This window comes from Camelus ferus, chromosome 17 (genome assembly GCF_009834535.1).
Source record: "Camelus ferus isolate YT-003-E chromosome 17, BCGSAC_Cfer_1.0, whole genome shotgun sequence".
NCBI lineage: Eukaryota > Metazoa > Chordata > Mammalia > Artiodactyla > Camelidae > Camelus > Camelus ferus.
In genome coordinates this window covers 42,924,163-42,940,237 of record NC_045712.1, presented here as the reverse complement: position 1 = coordinate 42,940,237, position 16,075 = coordinate 42,924,163, and the positions used below count along the sequence as shown (strand labels likewise).

Here is a 16,075-nt window from a genome sequence, read left to right as displayed (position 1 = left end):
ATAGTTTCATTTCATTGACATTTACCTTGATCTTCAGGCAGATTGAATACGCTCAAAAATGAAACATGGTGCCTTTTTTATATGGATTTTTAAAAGAGAACTTAAGAGATTTCAAAAGTGAATATAAATTTACCATGGACTTGGGACTTGGTTAGTGAGGGAGGACGAACAAACTTTTTGTGTGCGACCCAGTGAGGAAAAGATACTTGCTCAGGGTCATCTAGCTGTTGGTAAGGCCAAGAATTGAATGCTGGTCTGATGATACTTTGTTCTGCTTTCCAAAAATGATTTCCCACCACCTCCCTAATTGTTTAAGGCACCACGGCCTCTAGAAAAAAATGTTCTGATGGTCCCGGGACTCGTATATCCTCTGCCTAATTGGATAGTGTGTCCTTTATCAAACACCAACTCTTGATGTAGCTGGACTCCATTAAGAAACATTTTAAAAGAACTGTCGAATTGAAGATTGCTTCTGCTGTGCATAAAAATAAGCAGAACTCTTCTAGAACTCTAAGAAAAGCGAGCAATTAATAGTTCATGTGTGTGTTCACTTGATAAATATTTATTGCATGCCTACATGGGCCAGCCATGTCCTCGTGGGGCTTTTAATGGGGATTACAAAGAGTTTCTATTTTGATCCTGAAGCTGCGCACACAATTTTCAGACTTAACACTGTGGGGGTAAAAATGAAGGTAAATTGGTAGGGCAGGGACAGAGGAGAAGAAACCAAGATGCAAGTTTTGAGCAGGAGTGATTTCAGAGCATGAGATAAAGTGGTAGAACAAACTCTGACGTGCAGATTCAGGAGCTGAGCCAGGAGGAGAATTCGTATTTCTCCTCATGCTGTCCCCAGCCAGTGACCCCTTCTAGGGTGCCAGTCATTGACCCTGGTCATCGATCCCAGTCCTTGGGGCCCCTTTCACTGATCCCGGTCACTGAGGTCCCTTTTGTTGACCCCAGTCATTGGGACCCTGGTCATTGACCCCTGTCCTTGGGGCCCCTTTCATTGACCTCTAGGCAGAGTTATGATTAATGTCTAGGCTTAGCCGTGGCACTGCAGTCTTGGGGTATGATGGAGGAGGGGAAGGGACAGGCTGTTGGATGACATTCAGCACTGTCCCCACGGGCAGTATGGAGCAACCTGGCCAGCGTCCATTTTAGACTGGGGAACATTGAGCAGGAGTACCTCCCCCAGTGCAGGCCACTTCTTCTTCATCTGTCACATGGGTTCATTGATGAAATCAAACATGCCTTTACAGTCTGAGGGGGTGTTTGCCCCATATTTATTCAAGATTCAGGCTTAAAGAGGATGATAAGTGGAGACTTTGGTATTAGCAGGGCAATGCAGAAAGATTGATTTCTGGCATTTTCTGTCTCTCCCCCTGGCATTCAGGGAAGTGAGCTATATTTCAGTCTTTGCAGTAAAGGGAAAAATGTAGAAACCGGCGCCCAAATGAGCTGGCAGTAGAATATGGAGAGTTTGAGGAGGGAACTTTGGGAAGCCGTTAATGAGGTGATGGGAAATCAAGTGCAGGTTGAAAGGTAGCTTTTCAAGTAGCCAGGCGAGTCCACATGTAGGTGGAGTTAGCACAGAAGCAGCCCCTTGGTTCTCCACGACTGGGGAGATCGGGTCGCCAGTTTCCAGGTGGAGGAAGGATGGGGGCATCTCCAGTGCACAGACATTCTCCATTCCTCCAGGCCCAGCAGCCAGTGTTGGCCTCTGCATTGGGAGCCCAGGGCTGGGACTCTGGTTTCTAGCCTTTCTCCCTCATCTCTGGCAGCTGCACAGGGGCATGTTCGTGGTGGTTTTGGCCATGGCAGGCTTGGCAAGCGAGTGTCTTCCAGGCACCTCTTAATGTCTGCAAATCGAGGGCTGAGTTTGTCAGCAGAACGGCTGCATTTGGGCAGTGCAGCCGGGGCAGCGCAATAAAGAGGCGTCGGTGGTGTGCTGAGTACTTGTGAACGGTTGCCAGACTGTTCTGTCTGTTGGCATCTTCAGTGGCAGGGCCACCTTAGGGATGTTCTGGGGGCCATGAGCAGTTGACGTATAGTCATTTCTTTAGTTTCTTCTCTCCCCTGGGACCCAGTGGGGCTCAAGCAAACTCAGAGATAAGGGATTCCTTTTGCCTCTTTATTTTCTGTCAGTCATGGAAAAACCACAGCTCCCACTTGGGTACAGAATGTTCAGGGCCAGCTGATGACCCAAGCCACTAGCTGTGGCTTCTGGAGCTACAGAGGTTTTTCTATGGGGTGACTCTGCCTTGGCCCCTGTGACAGGCAGGGTCCAGTCAAGAAAACAGAAACCACACTAGTTATTTTAACAGAGAATTCAGCATTGGGAATCAGTTAAGCAGGTCACGGAGGACCTGGTAGTAACTGCAGGACACAGCCACCACTTCTAGGTCTGGACCAGGGATCTCAAAGCGTGGTTCCCAGATCAGCTGTGGCAGCGGTGCGTGGAATCATGTTAGGAATGTGAATTCTAACTGAATCAGAAACTCTGAGGGTGGGGCCCAGCAACCTGGGTTTTAACAAGCCTACAGCTGGTTTAGATTTGAGAACTTCTGGTTGAGGGGAACCAAGGGAAAAGATTATATATGGGGTGAACCACTTCCTCAGAGTTGTTAGAACCTAGAAGCTTGGAGAAGGGACCTCGTGGACCTGGCATCTAAACCTCGGAGGAGGGGACATGAGCTGGTGCTTCTGGTACCTCTAAGGAGTGCAGTGAGGCTGGTTCTGGGGTGAGGGGGGGAAATGAAATGAGAACTAACTGCTGTTGGAAGCAGCGTTCAGTGGAAACCCGGCAGGGCTGAGCCCTAAGTGATCGTGTTCTGTGCTCTGACCCTGCGCCCCTGTGTTTCCGTGAAAGACTGTCGCCGGGTTAAGCTGATAGGAAGTCCCTTCCCCTCCTCAGGCCTCGCAGCCTTCCTCCAGCCCTCCAACTCGGCACAGCCTCCCAGAGAGCCACCCGCAAAGCAGGAATGAGGATTGCAGAGTCTCAGCCCCAGCCCCGCAGAGCAGAGCAACAGCTTTGTAAGCCAGTCACATGGAGTTCCTGAAACTCCTGTTGGCCTATTCAGTCAGCAGTTCTTAGAAGTGCCAGACTCTGTGTCCAGCTCTGGGCACAGAACATAGGACAGGGCAGGCACGGTCCTCGCCCTCGTGGAGTTTGTGTGGCTGGCCTGGGCTGCAGACACCATGCCCAACTCGGGCAGCCCCCAGAAGAGATTTATAACGTATTTTATCAAGCCATTTAAGACAAGAGTTCGGCCCATCTCAAATCTTACTAGTCTTCATTCTTGGCCGGGGAGCAGTATGTGGCTCCTGGGAGCCTCCTGGTGCCGGAAGCAAGGCAGGTGAATGCTGTACGTGAGAGGGCTGTTCCCCTTGTCCACGGCCTGGGCCTGTACCCTTGCTGGCCAGGCTGAAGCCTCAGTGTGCTTGTCAGTCCTTGGAGGCTGAGCATCAAGCTGGCAGTTCTGGCCTCTCCCCAGAGCGTTCAGTGGAAACTGGGCAGGGCTGAGCCCTAGGTGGTCATGTTCTGTGCACTGACCCTGCACCCCCGTATTTCTGTGGCTCTTACACAGCCTGGCAAAGCTGTGAATGCACATTGGGTCCCCTCTGCCCCTAGACAAGCAGTAGAGCCCAGGTCCTGAGAAAGGCACTAAGGCCACACAAGCCAGTGGCAGAAATAGGGCAGTTTGTCCCCAGTCCCTTCCTCTGGCCCTTGGGGTGCATTTCTGCTCCAGAGAGCATTTGCATACAGAGAACATTGTCTAAGTTCCTTCTAGTCTCTCCAGAAGCACAGCGATGAGATAGTGAGACAAACCCATGTTATGTGAGGAAGGGAAAACTTATGCTAATTACCACCCCCTTCCTTGTGGGGTGGCGAGAAAAATTAAGAAAGTGGAAATAACCTTTTCCCCCTCTCCTGGGAAACTCTAAGGGAAGCTCAGAGTGAGTCTGGAAGGAGGATTTATTAGTAGAATTTCACAACTGAAATTTGATGGAGAATGGGAATGAATCAAAGCTGGTTGGGAACCGCGTTGATGGGAGACAGCTGCCCCCCTGCTGGCTCTAGGCTGGTGTGGGGGGCCCTGGGGGACCAGCTCAGGGGGCAGGGAAAGGAGGAGGCTGAAAGCATGACTTGGGGCCCATCAGCTTTTCCATCAAGATGACATCATCTGACATGGCACAGGCACAAGCTACCAGAGGGGAGCTGGAGATGCGGAGTGCTCTGTCAGAACAGGCCCTAATCAGAACCAGCACCCTCCCCAGGCCAGGCTGGCTGCGCTGGGGGGGTGGCCCTTGGCAACTTGGCCAGCCTGACGCACCCACCCTCCCACAGGGTGGGCTGAGCTGAGCCAACCAATGGCTGCTTCTCTGGTGTCTCCTCCACTTCTTAGGGGGTCTCCCTTGCAGACTCACTTGGGGTGGGGGCTGCTGAAAACCCCCTGGTAAGCTCAGGGCTTCAGGGCGGTTTGCACATCTTCTTGCTGCCCTTGCAGCTACGAGACCCTCCTCACTCAAGCTGGGTTTCCCATCATATGTCTCTTGGTTTTGCTCTAGAAGAGAGAATTTGACAAGGAGCTGACTTCCTTTTGTATAGTTTAAAATGTCAAAATACATTTTAAATCAAGAAGCCCTGAGTCGGCAGTTCTAAAGACAAAATGCTTCCCAAATGATTGCACTTGGCGAATTGGTTAACTCGGTCTGTCTGTGACTGTGCTTTCACGTTTTAGAAATATCTGGTAGGCGGGTGTGCTGATGTGTGCACACTGCGCCTGAATCAGAGCAGCGACTGTGGTCCTCAGCTCGGTTTTAGGACCTCTGAGCTGTTTCTTCCCCTCCCTTGAGTTGCAGGAGGGGTATTTTGGGTCAGCGATTCTGCAGTGAGATGAGACTATGGAGGACTAAACTTGATGTTTGTAAAGTCCCCAACACAGGGCTTGGCACACATTGAAGGTTGAATTCATTCCTTTTTCTGGCTAGCCCCATTTTGATTCAAATTCTTGCAGAAGCAGAGCCTGTGTTAAGGATTTCAGTGCACATTGTTGATTCAGGAGGTGATCCCAGGAAGCACTAGCAGGAAAGCAGAACAATGAGACAGGAAGGGAGGCTGCATCAGTCGGGGTTCACCAGAGAAATAGAGCCAGTAGGGTCTGTGGATATTGCTGTTATAGCTTAAAGACAGTCTGGAAACAGCATTCATTTTTTTTAGGGGGGAATCTTGGTCTTTGTCCTCTTAATGCCTTCCACTGATTAGACGAGGCCCACCCACACTGTGGAGGGTAATCTGCTTTATTCAAAGTCTACTGATTTCCACCTCAATCTCATCTTTAAAAATACCTTCACAGTGACATCCGAGTGGGTGTTTGACCAAATATTTGGGTACTGTGGCCTAGTCAGGTTGACTCCTAAAAGAAACTAACACAGCTGCCAGATAGAGGGTGTGTCAATGAGAAAGTCAGTACTGTGGGCGGCTGGAGCTGAATTCTCCCAGGGACGTCTGGGAGCCAGTGCAGAACCCAGCTCACAGTTACCCTGCCTAAGGGACTGGGGAGCTGGGGTCACGCATTACTGATGGCTGCTCCAGGGGCTTTAGTTCTCGTCACTCCTGGGCAGAGCCACCAGAGGAAGCCCTTGGGAAAGGAGATACAGGTGCTGGCAGTTTGAAGTTGGGCTGAATAGTAGAGAAATGGTAAAAGCCAAGAGGATGTGGGTGGAACGCTGATGCTATCTGCTCTGTATTCTTGTGTTCTTTTCCACCCAGCCTTTCTCTGGGCTCAGCCGGCCCAGTGCCGACTAGATGGTTCAAACCCACTGTTCTCTCCATGATCACACTCCATGCCCTCTCCAGGGAGGACACCCATAGCTGTCTTACCTGGGAGGTGGCAGGTGGGGTGCCACAGAGGGGACCCCATTCAGCAGATGCTGCCACCGTGTTGGTTTCCTCCACTGAAGCGTGTCGTCTGGCGACACTCATCTCCAGCCCTGTCTTTGCTAAATGGAACTCGAGACTCATTTCATTTATACCTATTCTTTCTTGCTGTTAGGCTGTTGCTCAGGGAAATTGTGATCAGGAGGAGGTAAATTGGCCAATGCTCAGTTCTAGATCTCTAGACTTGTTGGGTTCTGCTATCTGTGGATTCAAACAATGTGAGGTTGTTTTTTTTGTTTTGTTTTTTGTTTTTGGTCAGGTAATGTAAAAAATGCACCAAGAACCAATGTGATAGGAATAGCCCAACACTGGAGATGAGGCGGGTTGCAGATTCATCTCTGCAGTGATGGCTCCCTTGTTGGGAGCAAGTCTGGTTCCCTTTGGGGGCTTTAGTTCCTCATCTGAAAAATGAAGGTCTTGAACTAGACAGTCCCTAGGATTACCCTTAAGCTTTGCCATTCTATGAGTCTGCCCCATCTCCTACACCGTCACCATCGGAGCGGGTGTGTAAAGCTTGTGCAGGCACCCGTGTTTTCTCTGTTGGAACACTTTCCTGTGTGCCTTGTTTTCTTCTCCATAATATTACCCAGGCTTATCCAGGTCTCAGGTGCCTCCTGGTGACCCAGCCCTGCCTTAGAAATCAGCTGTTGGCTGAAGTAAACAAGCTGGGTCAGACTTGCCCTTGCTGACCAGGAATCTGCCAGCGTGGCACACTGGGGTCCCGGGATGGCAGAGGCCCAGGAAAACCATTAAACGCATCCCAAATATACCCTGTGGCAGCTGCAAAAGGCCTGTCCAGGTCACTCTCCTCTTTCCTCGTTCCTACCTCCCCTGGTAGCTGATTCCTTTGATGTTATTAAAAGCCAGAGCCATCCCTGCTGCCCCAACTTCTCATAGTTAAACACCAGCAGACAGGCATGAGGCTGCCCTTTTTTTTGTTTTTTTTCGGTGCGAGAGCTGGGATTCTGAGAGGCTGGTGTGTGGGGCCGGGGCAGGGTCACCCACTTTCCCATTGCTCAGCAGTATCATCTGGTCGTATTAGGGACAGAAGCTCCTTTTCTCACTTTTAAAATGCCACATTCCCCTGAATCCACAAAGCAGCTGAAAAAATAAAGTGTTGCATAGAAAAGTGTTACAAAGAAGGTGACCTCTGAAACAGGGTTCGCTGGTACAGAAAAGTGGTAAAATGGATCTGTTAACACTAAAGCCGTATTTACCCAATAGAACACATTGTCATATACTTACTAACAGATTCTGACATAACGGAAGTGAAACCTTTTGGGTTTATCCAATGTGTGTTGTATAGTATGATTTTTTTTATTTCAAGTTTCATGTTGTGTCACAGTTGGTTCTGCCATCTGGCACTCCACCTTGAGGTGATGAGTTTTTTTTTTTTTAGGGGTGCACCCGGGTACCGACCCCACAGTGGTCATGGTTTTGCTGAGATGGTAGGCACTATTAAACTGTGTGGTCACTGGGAATAAAGTCAGCTTCAGTCTTCCCCTGTGTTTCCATGGGTGTAAGGTCCACCAGGGCAGGGGTTTGCCCGTGTTGTTTGTTGATGTGTCCCTGGGGCCTGCACAGTGCCAGGCAGTCGTGCTTGGTGGACTGCAGGTAGTTATGGTCCAGTAGATTGAGCGGTTATAGAGCTTGACTTAACATCTTTGAGATGAGTTTATTGGGTGATTATTGGGTGAGAGGAATTATTGGGTGATTTCTCCCTTATGTTGAGAGTCTTTGTCATCTCTCTGCAGGAGTCAGTATTCCATGCAGCCTTGGTAGTTTCAGCAGCTTCTTGTAATACATTCTGTAGGTTTGCCGTGGTGCCTGCTTTTCATGGCACTGATGGTGTCAGGTATGGCTGACTGTTGATGAGTATATTGGTGGCTCAGTTGATAATTCATGAGGTTTAAATCCGCAGCCTGGAGGCATGAAGTGTGATGCTCAGAGCACCCCCAGGAAGGCAGGGTCATCCTGGTCTGTGTCGATTCTGTGGGCGCCCTGGCTCCATGCTTCTCTTTGAGACGGTGTTGGCTGGGGGCTGCCATAGAGGGATCGGGGTCGAGTAAAGTGTGCTCGTGATCCTCCAAGGGGAACCCAAGGGAACCTTGTCACTGTGTATCTGCCCTTGCTGATTTTTTGACCTTTTTCATTGGCAGGCCTGCATTATGTTCTGACGGCTGATGTGGCCAAAAAAGAAAAGAGCCAGTTGCCCAGGGTCTACTTTGTGTTGCTGGGAGAGTCTGTGGGTCAGGTCTCAGAGAGGCTGCAGCTGGTCCACCTGGAGGAGACATGTCATCATTACGTGGCCCATGTGAAGGTCAGTTCTTTTTTTATCCTCAAACTTTGATCTCTACAGATGTTCTTTGGAACTGGTGGAAACTTTTATTGTGCATTATGTATGCTCTGACTTGCAAAATTTTATTTTACGAGGAGAAGAACATTTTGTTTCTTCTTTTAAAGTTGGAGTTGGGCAACCCTTTATTGATCTGACTGTGCTGGTCTCAGCCTCTGAGCAGGGTGTTGGTGGGCCAGGGGGTGGGGCTAGCGGTGCTCTGTGGCCTTGCCTTGTTCTTTTGGGAGATTTCTTATCCTCTCCCCTCTATGAAGCTCAGTAGTCTTCTCAGAGGAGAGAGACAGAAGCACATGCCTCTGAGTCTGCAGTGGTGCTGGATCACATTCCACCTGATGCCTTTCTCAGTGATCCACTACATAATTAGCTCACAGTCATGGTTAAGGTGCTTTACAACTAGTTGGATTTTTTTCTCTCTTGCTCACTCTCTATTTTAGGAGTGCATTTTTTGGCCCGTTCCCCCCTCACTCTAAATGAACTTTCAAGACATTTTTCTCCTCTTGAAATTGTTAAATATACTTTGCTGCTAATTCAGGAGGCCAGGCTTTGATTAGGTACAGACTGGCCTCTGTACAGGCAGGCACTGGCAGGGTGCAAGTCTGGTGCCCAGTGCTGCAAGAATGTCCAGCCACTGACCCCCAGGCAGTGACAGAGTGCATGGGAGGTGGAAGGACTCCCATGACCCAGGCCACAGAGTGAGTAAGATGAAGGTAGGTTTTGGAGTTACACAGACCTAATTTGTGTCCAGTTGGATGAGTATTTTGACTTCACTGCATCTAAGTTTCTGCATCTCTAAAATGGGCACAGTAATAACTTACATTGAAAGGTGATCATAGAATTAAACATTACATGATGAATGTACTTAAAGGACCTTGCATGGAATTTGCCACACAGCTGGCACTCAGCATTATTATTATTATTTGATTGGGCCATACATAATTACCCATATTCTAGCATTCTTGGCTTATAAAAATGGCAATTACATATAGTTCAACCTATTATTATTAGCCAATGGCTTTCTGGATGATAGCAAAAATAGTCTGTGGATGGGAGATGAAGTGTCATTCTGTTACTGTGTTGTTAGGGCCAGTGCGAGAGACTAACAGCTGCTTCTGCGTGCTTCTGGGTTGTAGCTAGAGAAGTGCCCCACACATCCACTGCAGCTTGGCCCCGAGCCCAAGAGTCCATGCCCCTGAGATGCTTTTCAGTGGGGCTGGGCTCTGTGTCCTGCCAGGACTCGTGCTGGGACCTGCCCAGACCAACTGCCCTAAGATCTCGGGTGAAGGCCATTTATAAAGTGTTTCTTGCTCCTGTGAAGCCAACAAGCCACCCGCCCCTCTGGGTCTTCACTTAAACTGGCTCACGAGCACCCTTGAGGGTGTGAGCCGTCATGTCAAACACTGCTCACCCTTCAAATGCCTGCGCTTGGAGTCTCTACATTTTTGCAGACGGAGGCATCTTCCCCTGGGCTTCCTCATACCGAGTCTCTTCTACAAAGTTTCCTTCAGGGATCTTAACAACTTCTTGCTTTGCCCTCGAGGTTACCACTTGCTGTGGGGCTACCAGGGGTCTCAGCTGTAAGGTAGGGCCACACAGAGCCTGCAGGCCTTTGCAGAGTGCACTCAGGAAACAGCAGCAGTGAGGTGCAGGCCAGAGGCAGGGCTGTTTCTGTGGTGGCCTCAGAGGGTTAACTGGAAAGAGCAGAGCTGCCCAGGGCTGTTGGTCCTGCTACTTCCTGATGATCTAGGGTTGCCAGATGTAGCAAGTGAAAATACAGGATTCCCAATTAAAACTGAATTTCAGATAAACAGCAGCAAAAATTTTTTTAAGTGTAAGTATGTCCCAAACAATGCATGGGATATACTTACACTAAAAAAAATTTTTATTTTTTAAAATTGTTATTGGTCTGAAATTCAGATTTAACCAGGCATCCAGTTGGAAGATTCAACCTGACCAATATCCTTCCATCCCACAAGTGGTACTTCTTCCATCAGTCAAAACACGGCTGACAAGAAGAGAGATTGAGATGGTGGTCAGAAGAATTTGGAGGATGAGGGCAAGGCTCAGAAGCACAGAGCGAGCACACACTTTTATGTGATTATTTGGGTCATTTTAGGGGAGAGCAAGAAAGCAGGCCTTCAATGAACTTGGACCTAGAAAAACTGGGGTATAGTTGTGTTCTGCCCATTTTCTGATGCCTTTATGGTTCAGGAGAAGCTCAAGAGGGCTGATGGTATGTGGCCACGTGGGACGTCTTCTCCTGCCAGGCCTTCCTTCTCTAGGTCCCAGCCGAAGACCCTGGCCAGTGGCAGAGGGACCCAGTGAAGGTGAACGCTAATGGCCCAGCTGGCCAGGCCTGTGGTTTCTCCAGTTGTGGGAAAACAGCTGTGAGGGCAGTGGCTCCTGTGGGGCCAAGACAGGCAGCAGGGCCAGGGGGAGGGAGCGGCTGCCCGGCTCCCTCCCGGAAAGGGGCTGGGGGCTGGGGCTGGTCCTCAGGGCAGCAGGGCGTGAGAGCACCGTGCAGCCTTCTCAACAGGGCTTTATGGAAGTGAAGGACGATAAATAAAAGCGTTCTCGCTTATCACACACCATATGGCGAGCAGACGTGGAGGCAGGCACTAGGGGCCGGGCCTGTTTTGTTTAGGCTATCTTTAGGTTATTTTTTCCTTTTGTCTTTAAGCCTATTCCAATGTTTTTCTCCCCCTTTCCTGCTTTTCCTTAGAAGTTTTCATCCCATATATGGTGATAATATCCCCATCGTAGAAGACTGCTTGGGCTGCACCTGCCTCTCAGGCTGGCTGCGTGATCTCATGTTTTGTTCCATTCACGGCCCTGGTGGGGCCTCCGGGAGGTACCGGGATTTGTGATAAGCCCCCTCCTCCTGGGGGTGCGGGTCAGTTCTGGAGGCCTCACTTGGTCAGCACAGCTGCCGCAGCTCCAGCTGCCTCAGGCCACAAGCCCCAGCCAACCTCCGCTCCTCCCTGGAACTATCCCAGTTTGGAGGACGCACCCCCTTCTCCTAGCAGAGTGGCCTGGAGACCTCTTGCAGGTCCCCACGGCCCTGGTTTCCAGGCTCTCTGCGACGTGGCCTCAGTTTACCTGTCTGGCCTCACTTTCTGCATCACATCACCCGTGGCCTGGGCTCTTGTCAAGGTGAACTGACCCCTTTGCTCCTCGAACAGGCCCCCCTCACTTCCCAGCCTCGGTTCTTGGGCTCACCCAGCATCCCTGACACTTCAGTTACCAGAGGCCCAGTTTTTGTCATATCCATGTCCAGTGTACTACCTGCAGAGTTTTTGCAGTTTTTGGTCCTAAACATGCACCTCCTATGGTATTTTATTTTCTATTTTTCCTTTAAATTGGCTTTTTGCCTCCAGTAAATTAATTTAAGGTGGAAACTTTGTATATTCCAGCCAGCCCAACACCAATTACTGCCTGCCAAAGGAGAAAGCAACTGTAAAAAGAAATGTATGGAAGACAACACTATCACTGAATTCTAACTAGGTTTCATTATTTGCTGAAGTCTCTGCAGAAGGGGCCTGCTCTTCCTGTATGTTGGAAGGGGCGGTTACAGGGTGCTGGGGTTGTATTAAGGACATACTGGCACCATGCTGAACTTTCTCCCTGATGCAGTCAGAGGGGCTAAAGGGGTATTGACCAGGGAATAGCTTGCTGCATGTGTGGGTCCCTCTACAGGGCTTTGCCCATGTGTGATGGGAAAGCATGCTGTGAGCCCGGTCTGGGAAGCCCTACGCCCTGGCTGTGCCCTGCTTTGATTGGCTGTGCCTCACCCCTCCTGCCTGCCACAGGCCTGACTGTTCTTCAAGGCTCAGTCAGTCTGAAGATCAAACATCCTCAGCCAGCCGCTTGGCCCTGGGGAGGCCGCCATCAGCTCTGTCTGCTCAGAGCTTATTCCGTGCTGCCTGACTTCTGCTTCAGGAACGACGGGCACAAAACAAATGCTTCTCAGATCCAACCTTGTCACAGGGACTAATCGAGTCAGCTGGAGTGTAGGAGCACCTGATCGGGGTTGGGCCTCTCACCCCTCCTGGACCTCCGGCTGGAATGGGATGGGATGATGGAGAGTTTTGGCTACACGGCCGTGCCCCCTCATTACTCCGTCGTTGTCTGGTGTCTGTGTTTACCTGGATGGTAGCTGCTCCAGCTGCAAGTCCTGCACGACATCTTGAGAGAGCCGATTCCCTGTGAGGCCAGGTGCTTGAGCATGACGGCCAAACGAGGGCCTTCAGAGCCAGGGAAGCAGGAGATGGTGGTGCGCCCACCCAGGGGCAGAGGAGAAGCCCAGGTGAGACCAAGCAGGGGTTCAGCTGCCAACTCCCAGCTGTGAGGATCCAAGACCCCTCAAGAGGCCCCCAGAAAACCTTCCATGAGCAAAACCACAAGTCAGACGCTGTCAAGGGAGCCAGTAATGGGATTAATGTAAAAAAGAAAAAACAAAAACAAAAAACCACTCCACACTAGACAAGGGAATATAAAGACACACTGGCTTTTCTGAGTAGCGGCAAAGGTCCTTTCATTTGGCCAGAGGACTTTTCAAGGGACTTGGAAGCTGAAGCTACTGTGGGTCCTGGCCTGGCAAAGGGCGGGCATCACACGGGCCACCGGGCGGCCTTGGGGGTCCCACCATGGGCTCTGCCCCGGTATTTCAGCTTTTTACCACTTTTCACAACCCCCAAAAATGTCTGAGGCCCAGCTCCAGCCACATAACAGGCTGTGTTTGCCAAGTATTTGGACCCATTGAATGCCAGTTTTCAGAGATGCTGGAGGCTTTGATTTTCTTGTTTAAGAAACAGTTAAGGAAAAAGAAACAGTTAAGGATGGAAGATTAAGTTGGACTGTCTAAGTCCTCTGTGTAAGGAAGAGAAGAAAGGGAAACAGCAAAGCTTTCTTCCTCCTATGGAAAGTAAGATGCTAAATCTCTTGATAAAATCTCTCATTAATCATCTTGATAAGTCAAAGAGATAGCCCCCCCCCCCAAAGTTATAAAGTTTCGGAAAAAGGGATATATAGACCTTAGATGTAGGAAGTCATCTTCAAAGTCATCTTTACAGTTACTTCCCTTAAACCGAGTTTACCTATGACTGTTGATGCCCTTACAACACCAGTACTGTTTTCAGGTCACACCTGATGATGTGTTCTGTGTTACTAGTTTCGTCTTTATGTTTGAGATGTGGTTATAAAGGATTACAAAGATTTCCCCTCCCTCTCAAACCTAGAACGTACATATTCATTTACAAGAGCGACTCTCTTCAAAGTAATCATCTTTTTTGGTAGTTTTTATTTTGGAATCTCCTTTAGGATTGATTGATTTCTTTATTTTTTCTTTCTTTCTTTCTTCAGGATTTATTATTCCCTTTTTTAAGAAGTTGAGATAACATTGAGATATGACATGATAGTAGCTTCAGGCGTGCAACATAATGATTCGATATATGGATATACAGTGCAAAATGATCACCGTAATAAGTCCAGTTAACATCTGTCAACGCACGTAGTATTTTTCTCATGATGAGAACTTTTAAGATCTGTCTTAGCAGTTTCCAAATACACAACACAATATTATTGAGGATTGTCACCATGCTATACATTATTTATTTATGACTTACTTATTTTATGAGTGAAACTTTTGTCTGACTTTACCCATTTCGCCTACCTTCCACCTCTGGCAGTCACCATTTGGTTCTATCTGTGATCTGGGTTTTGTTTTGTTTTTTTTCCTAGATTCCATATAGAAGTGAGATCATGTTCACTTAGTATAACACTCTTAGGGTCTATCCATGTTATCGCAAATGACAGGATTTCCTTCTTTTTATGGTCGAATAATATCCCATTGTGTAAAATGTGTAAAATGTATATACACATTTTCTTTATCCATTCATCCATTGATGGACACTTTGGCTGTTTCCGTGTCTTGCTATTATCAGTAATGCTTTAGTGAACTAGGGGGTGCAGAAATCTTTTTGAGTTAGAAATGGGATTACTGGGTCAGATGGTAGTTCTGTTTTTAAATATTCACTTTTAATTATGGTAAACTTCTGAAGTTAATTTGAATTTTGGGAGCAGCCATATTTCTCTGTGATCTTTAATAGGGAAAAAGTGAGGTGTAGAAATACAAAAATTAGTTAAGAATTTAGTCATTAAATCCCCTTTGAGAATGATTTCTAATTGAAAGAAGAATTCTCACAATATTTGGGGTGATAATGATGGACACAGCAAACACTGAACGTTTATTCAGTATGTGCCAGTCACTCTCAGTGACTGCCTTTCATCTTCATTTCCTCCTCAGCTTTACAGGGGAGGTAGTTACTATTTTAATCCTCATTTTATGGTCTGGAAGACAAGGCAGGGTTAAGAAATTTGCCCAGTACAGCTGACAAGTAGCAGAGGTGGGATTTGACCCCAGCAAGCCTGGGTCCCACGGCTGGGCTCTTAACCACCAGATAGTAACACCACTCACCAGCCAGCCGGCACTTGTGTGGAGGGTTCTCCATGGATGAAGAGGGTGAGTAACCTGCCCAAGGTTGCAAAACTCACGAGAAGCTTTACTGGGTTGAGCGAGCGTGTGTCCTCCAGAGGTAGTGACTTTTGATGAGTACGTTCTGAAGCAGTGGTGTGCTGGTGATGTGTAACAACCAGCTCTCTGGGGAGAAAACCTGATTTACAGCATTTTTCCAGTTCCCCTGCTGTAAACATTCCCACCATGGCTGATTGCAGGCTACCCACATGACATCACAGAATGTGGCCTTAGGAAGAAGTGTGCAGTAGCACACTTACATAGCATCTCCACCCTGCATTAGAGATTACAATAGATCTAAATAACCACAAGAACACAGATGATGGAAAAGTATAATAAAACAATTAGGGGGGAGCGTATAGCTCAGTGGTAGAGTACATGCTTAGCATGCATGAGGTCCTGGGTTCAATCCTCAGTACTTCCATTTAAAAAATAAAAATAAAATAAATAAAATAATTAGGGAGTGATGAGTTTTGAGTGTTTATCTGTCTGATACCATTTATTTGATTGCAAGTGTATGCAGCTTAGCTTTACTAATGGCTCTGTGTAACCTCTGGCTCACAGACTTTCTGAAAATTTACCAGTTGTCTCTTGCAAGCCAGCTACAGTGATTTCCACTGGCTGTAGCCACTGTCTCTGTTGTGTTTGTTAGTCAGTTGGTCACGTTGGTAAAGTCATGCCTTGCACACAGATGTTTGATTATCAGAGTCTTTCTTCTCATTTCCTGTGGCTTTGCAAATTGACAGATAATAGGAAAGTAAATTTGTAGGGTCGGTTTAACTGCCACCCCACAATGTTTACATTTGTCCGTTTGCTTCAGAGGCACTCTGTATTTTGCCTCAAATTATTAGTTCAATTAATAGTTTCCATTGCAAATAATGGAAAAGATTTTATTTAAATAGCTCAAGCTCACCCCCCACCCCGGCAATAAATACTCATTGAACATATTTTCTTCTGCAAACCCCCTGGACACTCAAGTGTGTGGAGGAGCTGATGGTTGAGTTTGCTGGAGGAGGGAAGGGGCCTGGTGAAGAGGGGACCCTGATCTCCTCCAAGACTGAACCCTGGGAACCTCTGCCCTCTTGAGACTGAAGCCGGCCCCACTGTCTACGTGCAGGGGGATGGCGGCTCCTTGAGACCACCTTTGGTTTTCTTGCTGAGCAACTTGATCGGGGGGGCCCAGCCTGGTCCTGCCCTTTCTCACTAACTCCTCTAACCAGGAACAGCTTATCAAGGGGGCCCACGTTAC

General features: G+C 48.3%; 1 protein-coding gene across 1 annotated transcript in view; it reads left to right on the top strand.

The window, feature by feature from the left end:
• The window catches only part of ITGA9 (integrin subunit alpha 9), a 315,170-nt gene that overhangs the window by 73,761 nt on the left and 225,334 nt on the right, over positions 1-16,075 (top strand). Inside the window, exon 15 of the mRNA XM_032459242.1 lies at positions 8,101-8,261. Within this exon, the coding sequence (XP_032315133.1) occupies positions 8,101-8,261 (161 nt within the window). The remainder of the gene's footprint in view (positions 1-8,100; positions 8,262-16,075) is intronic.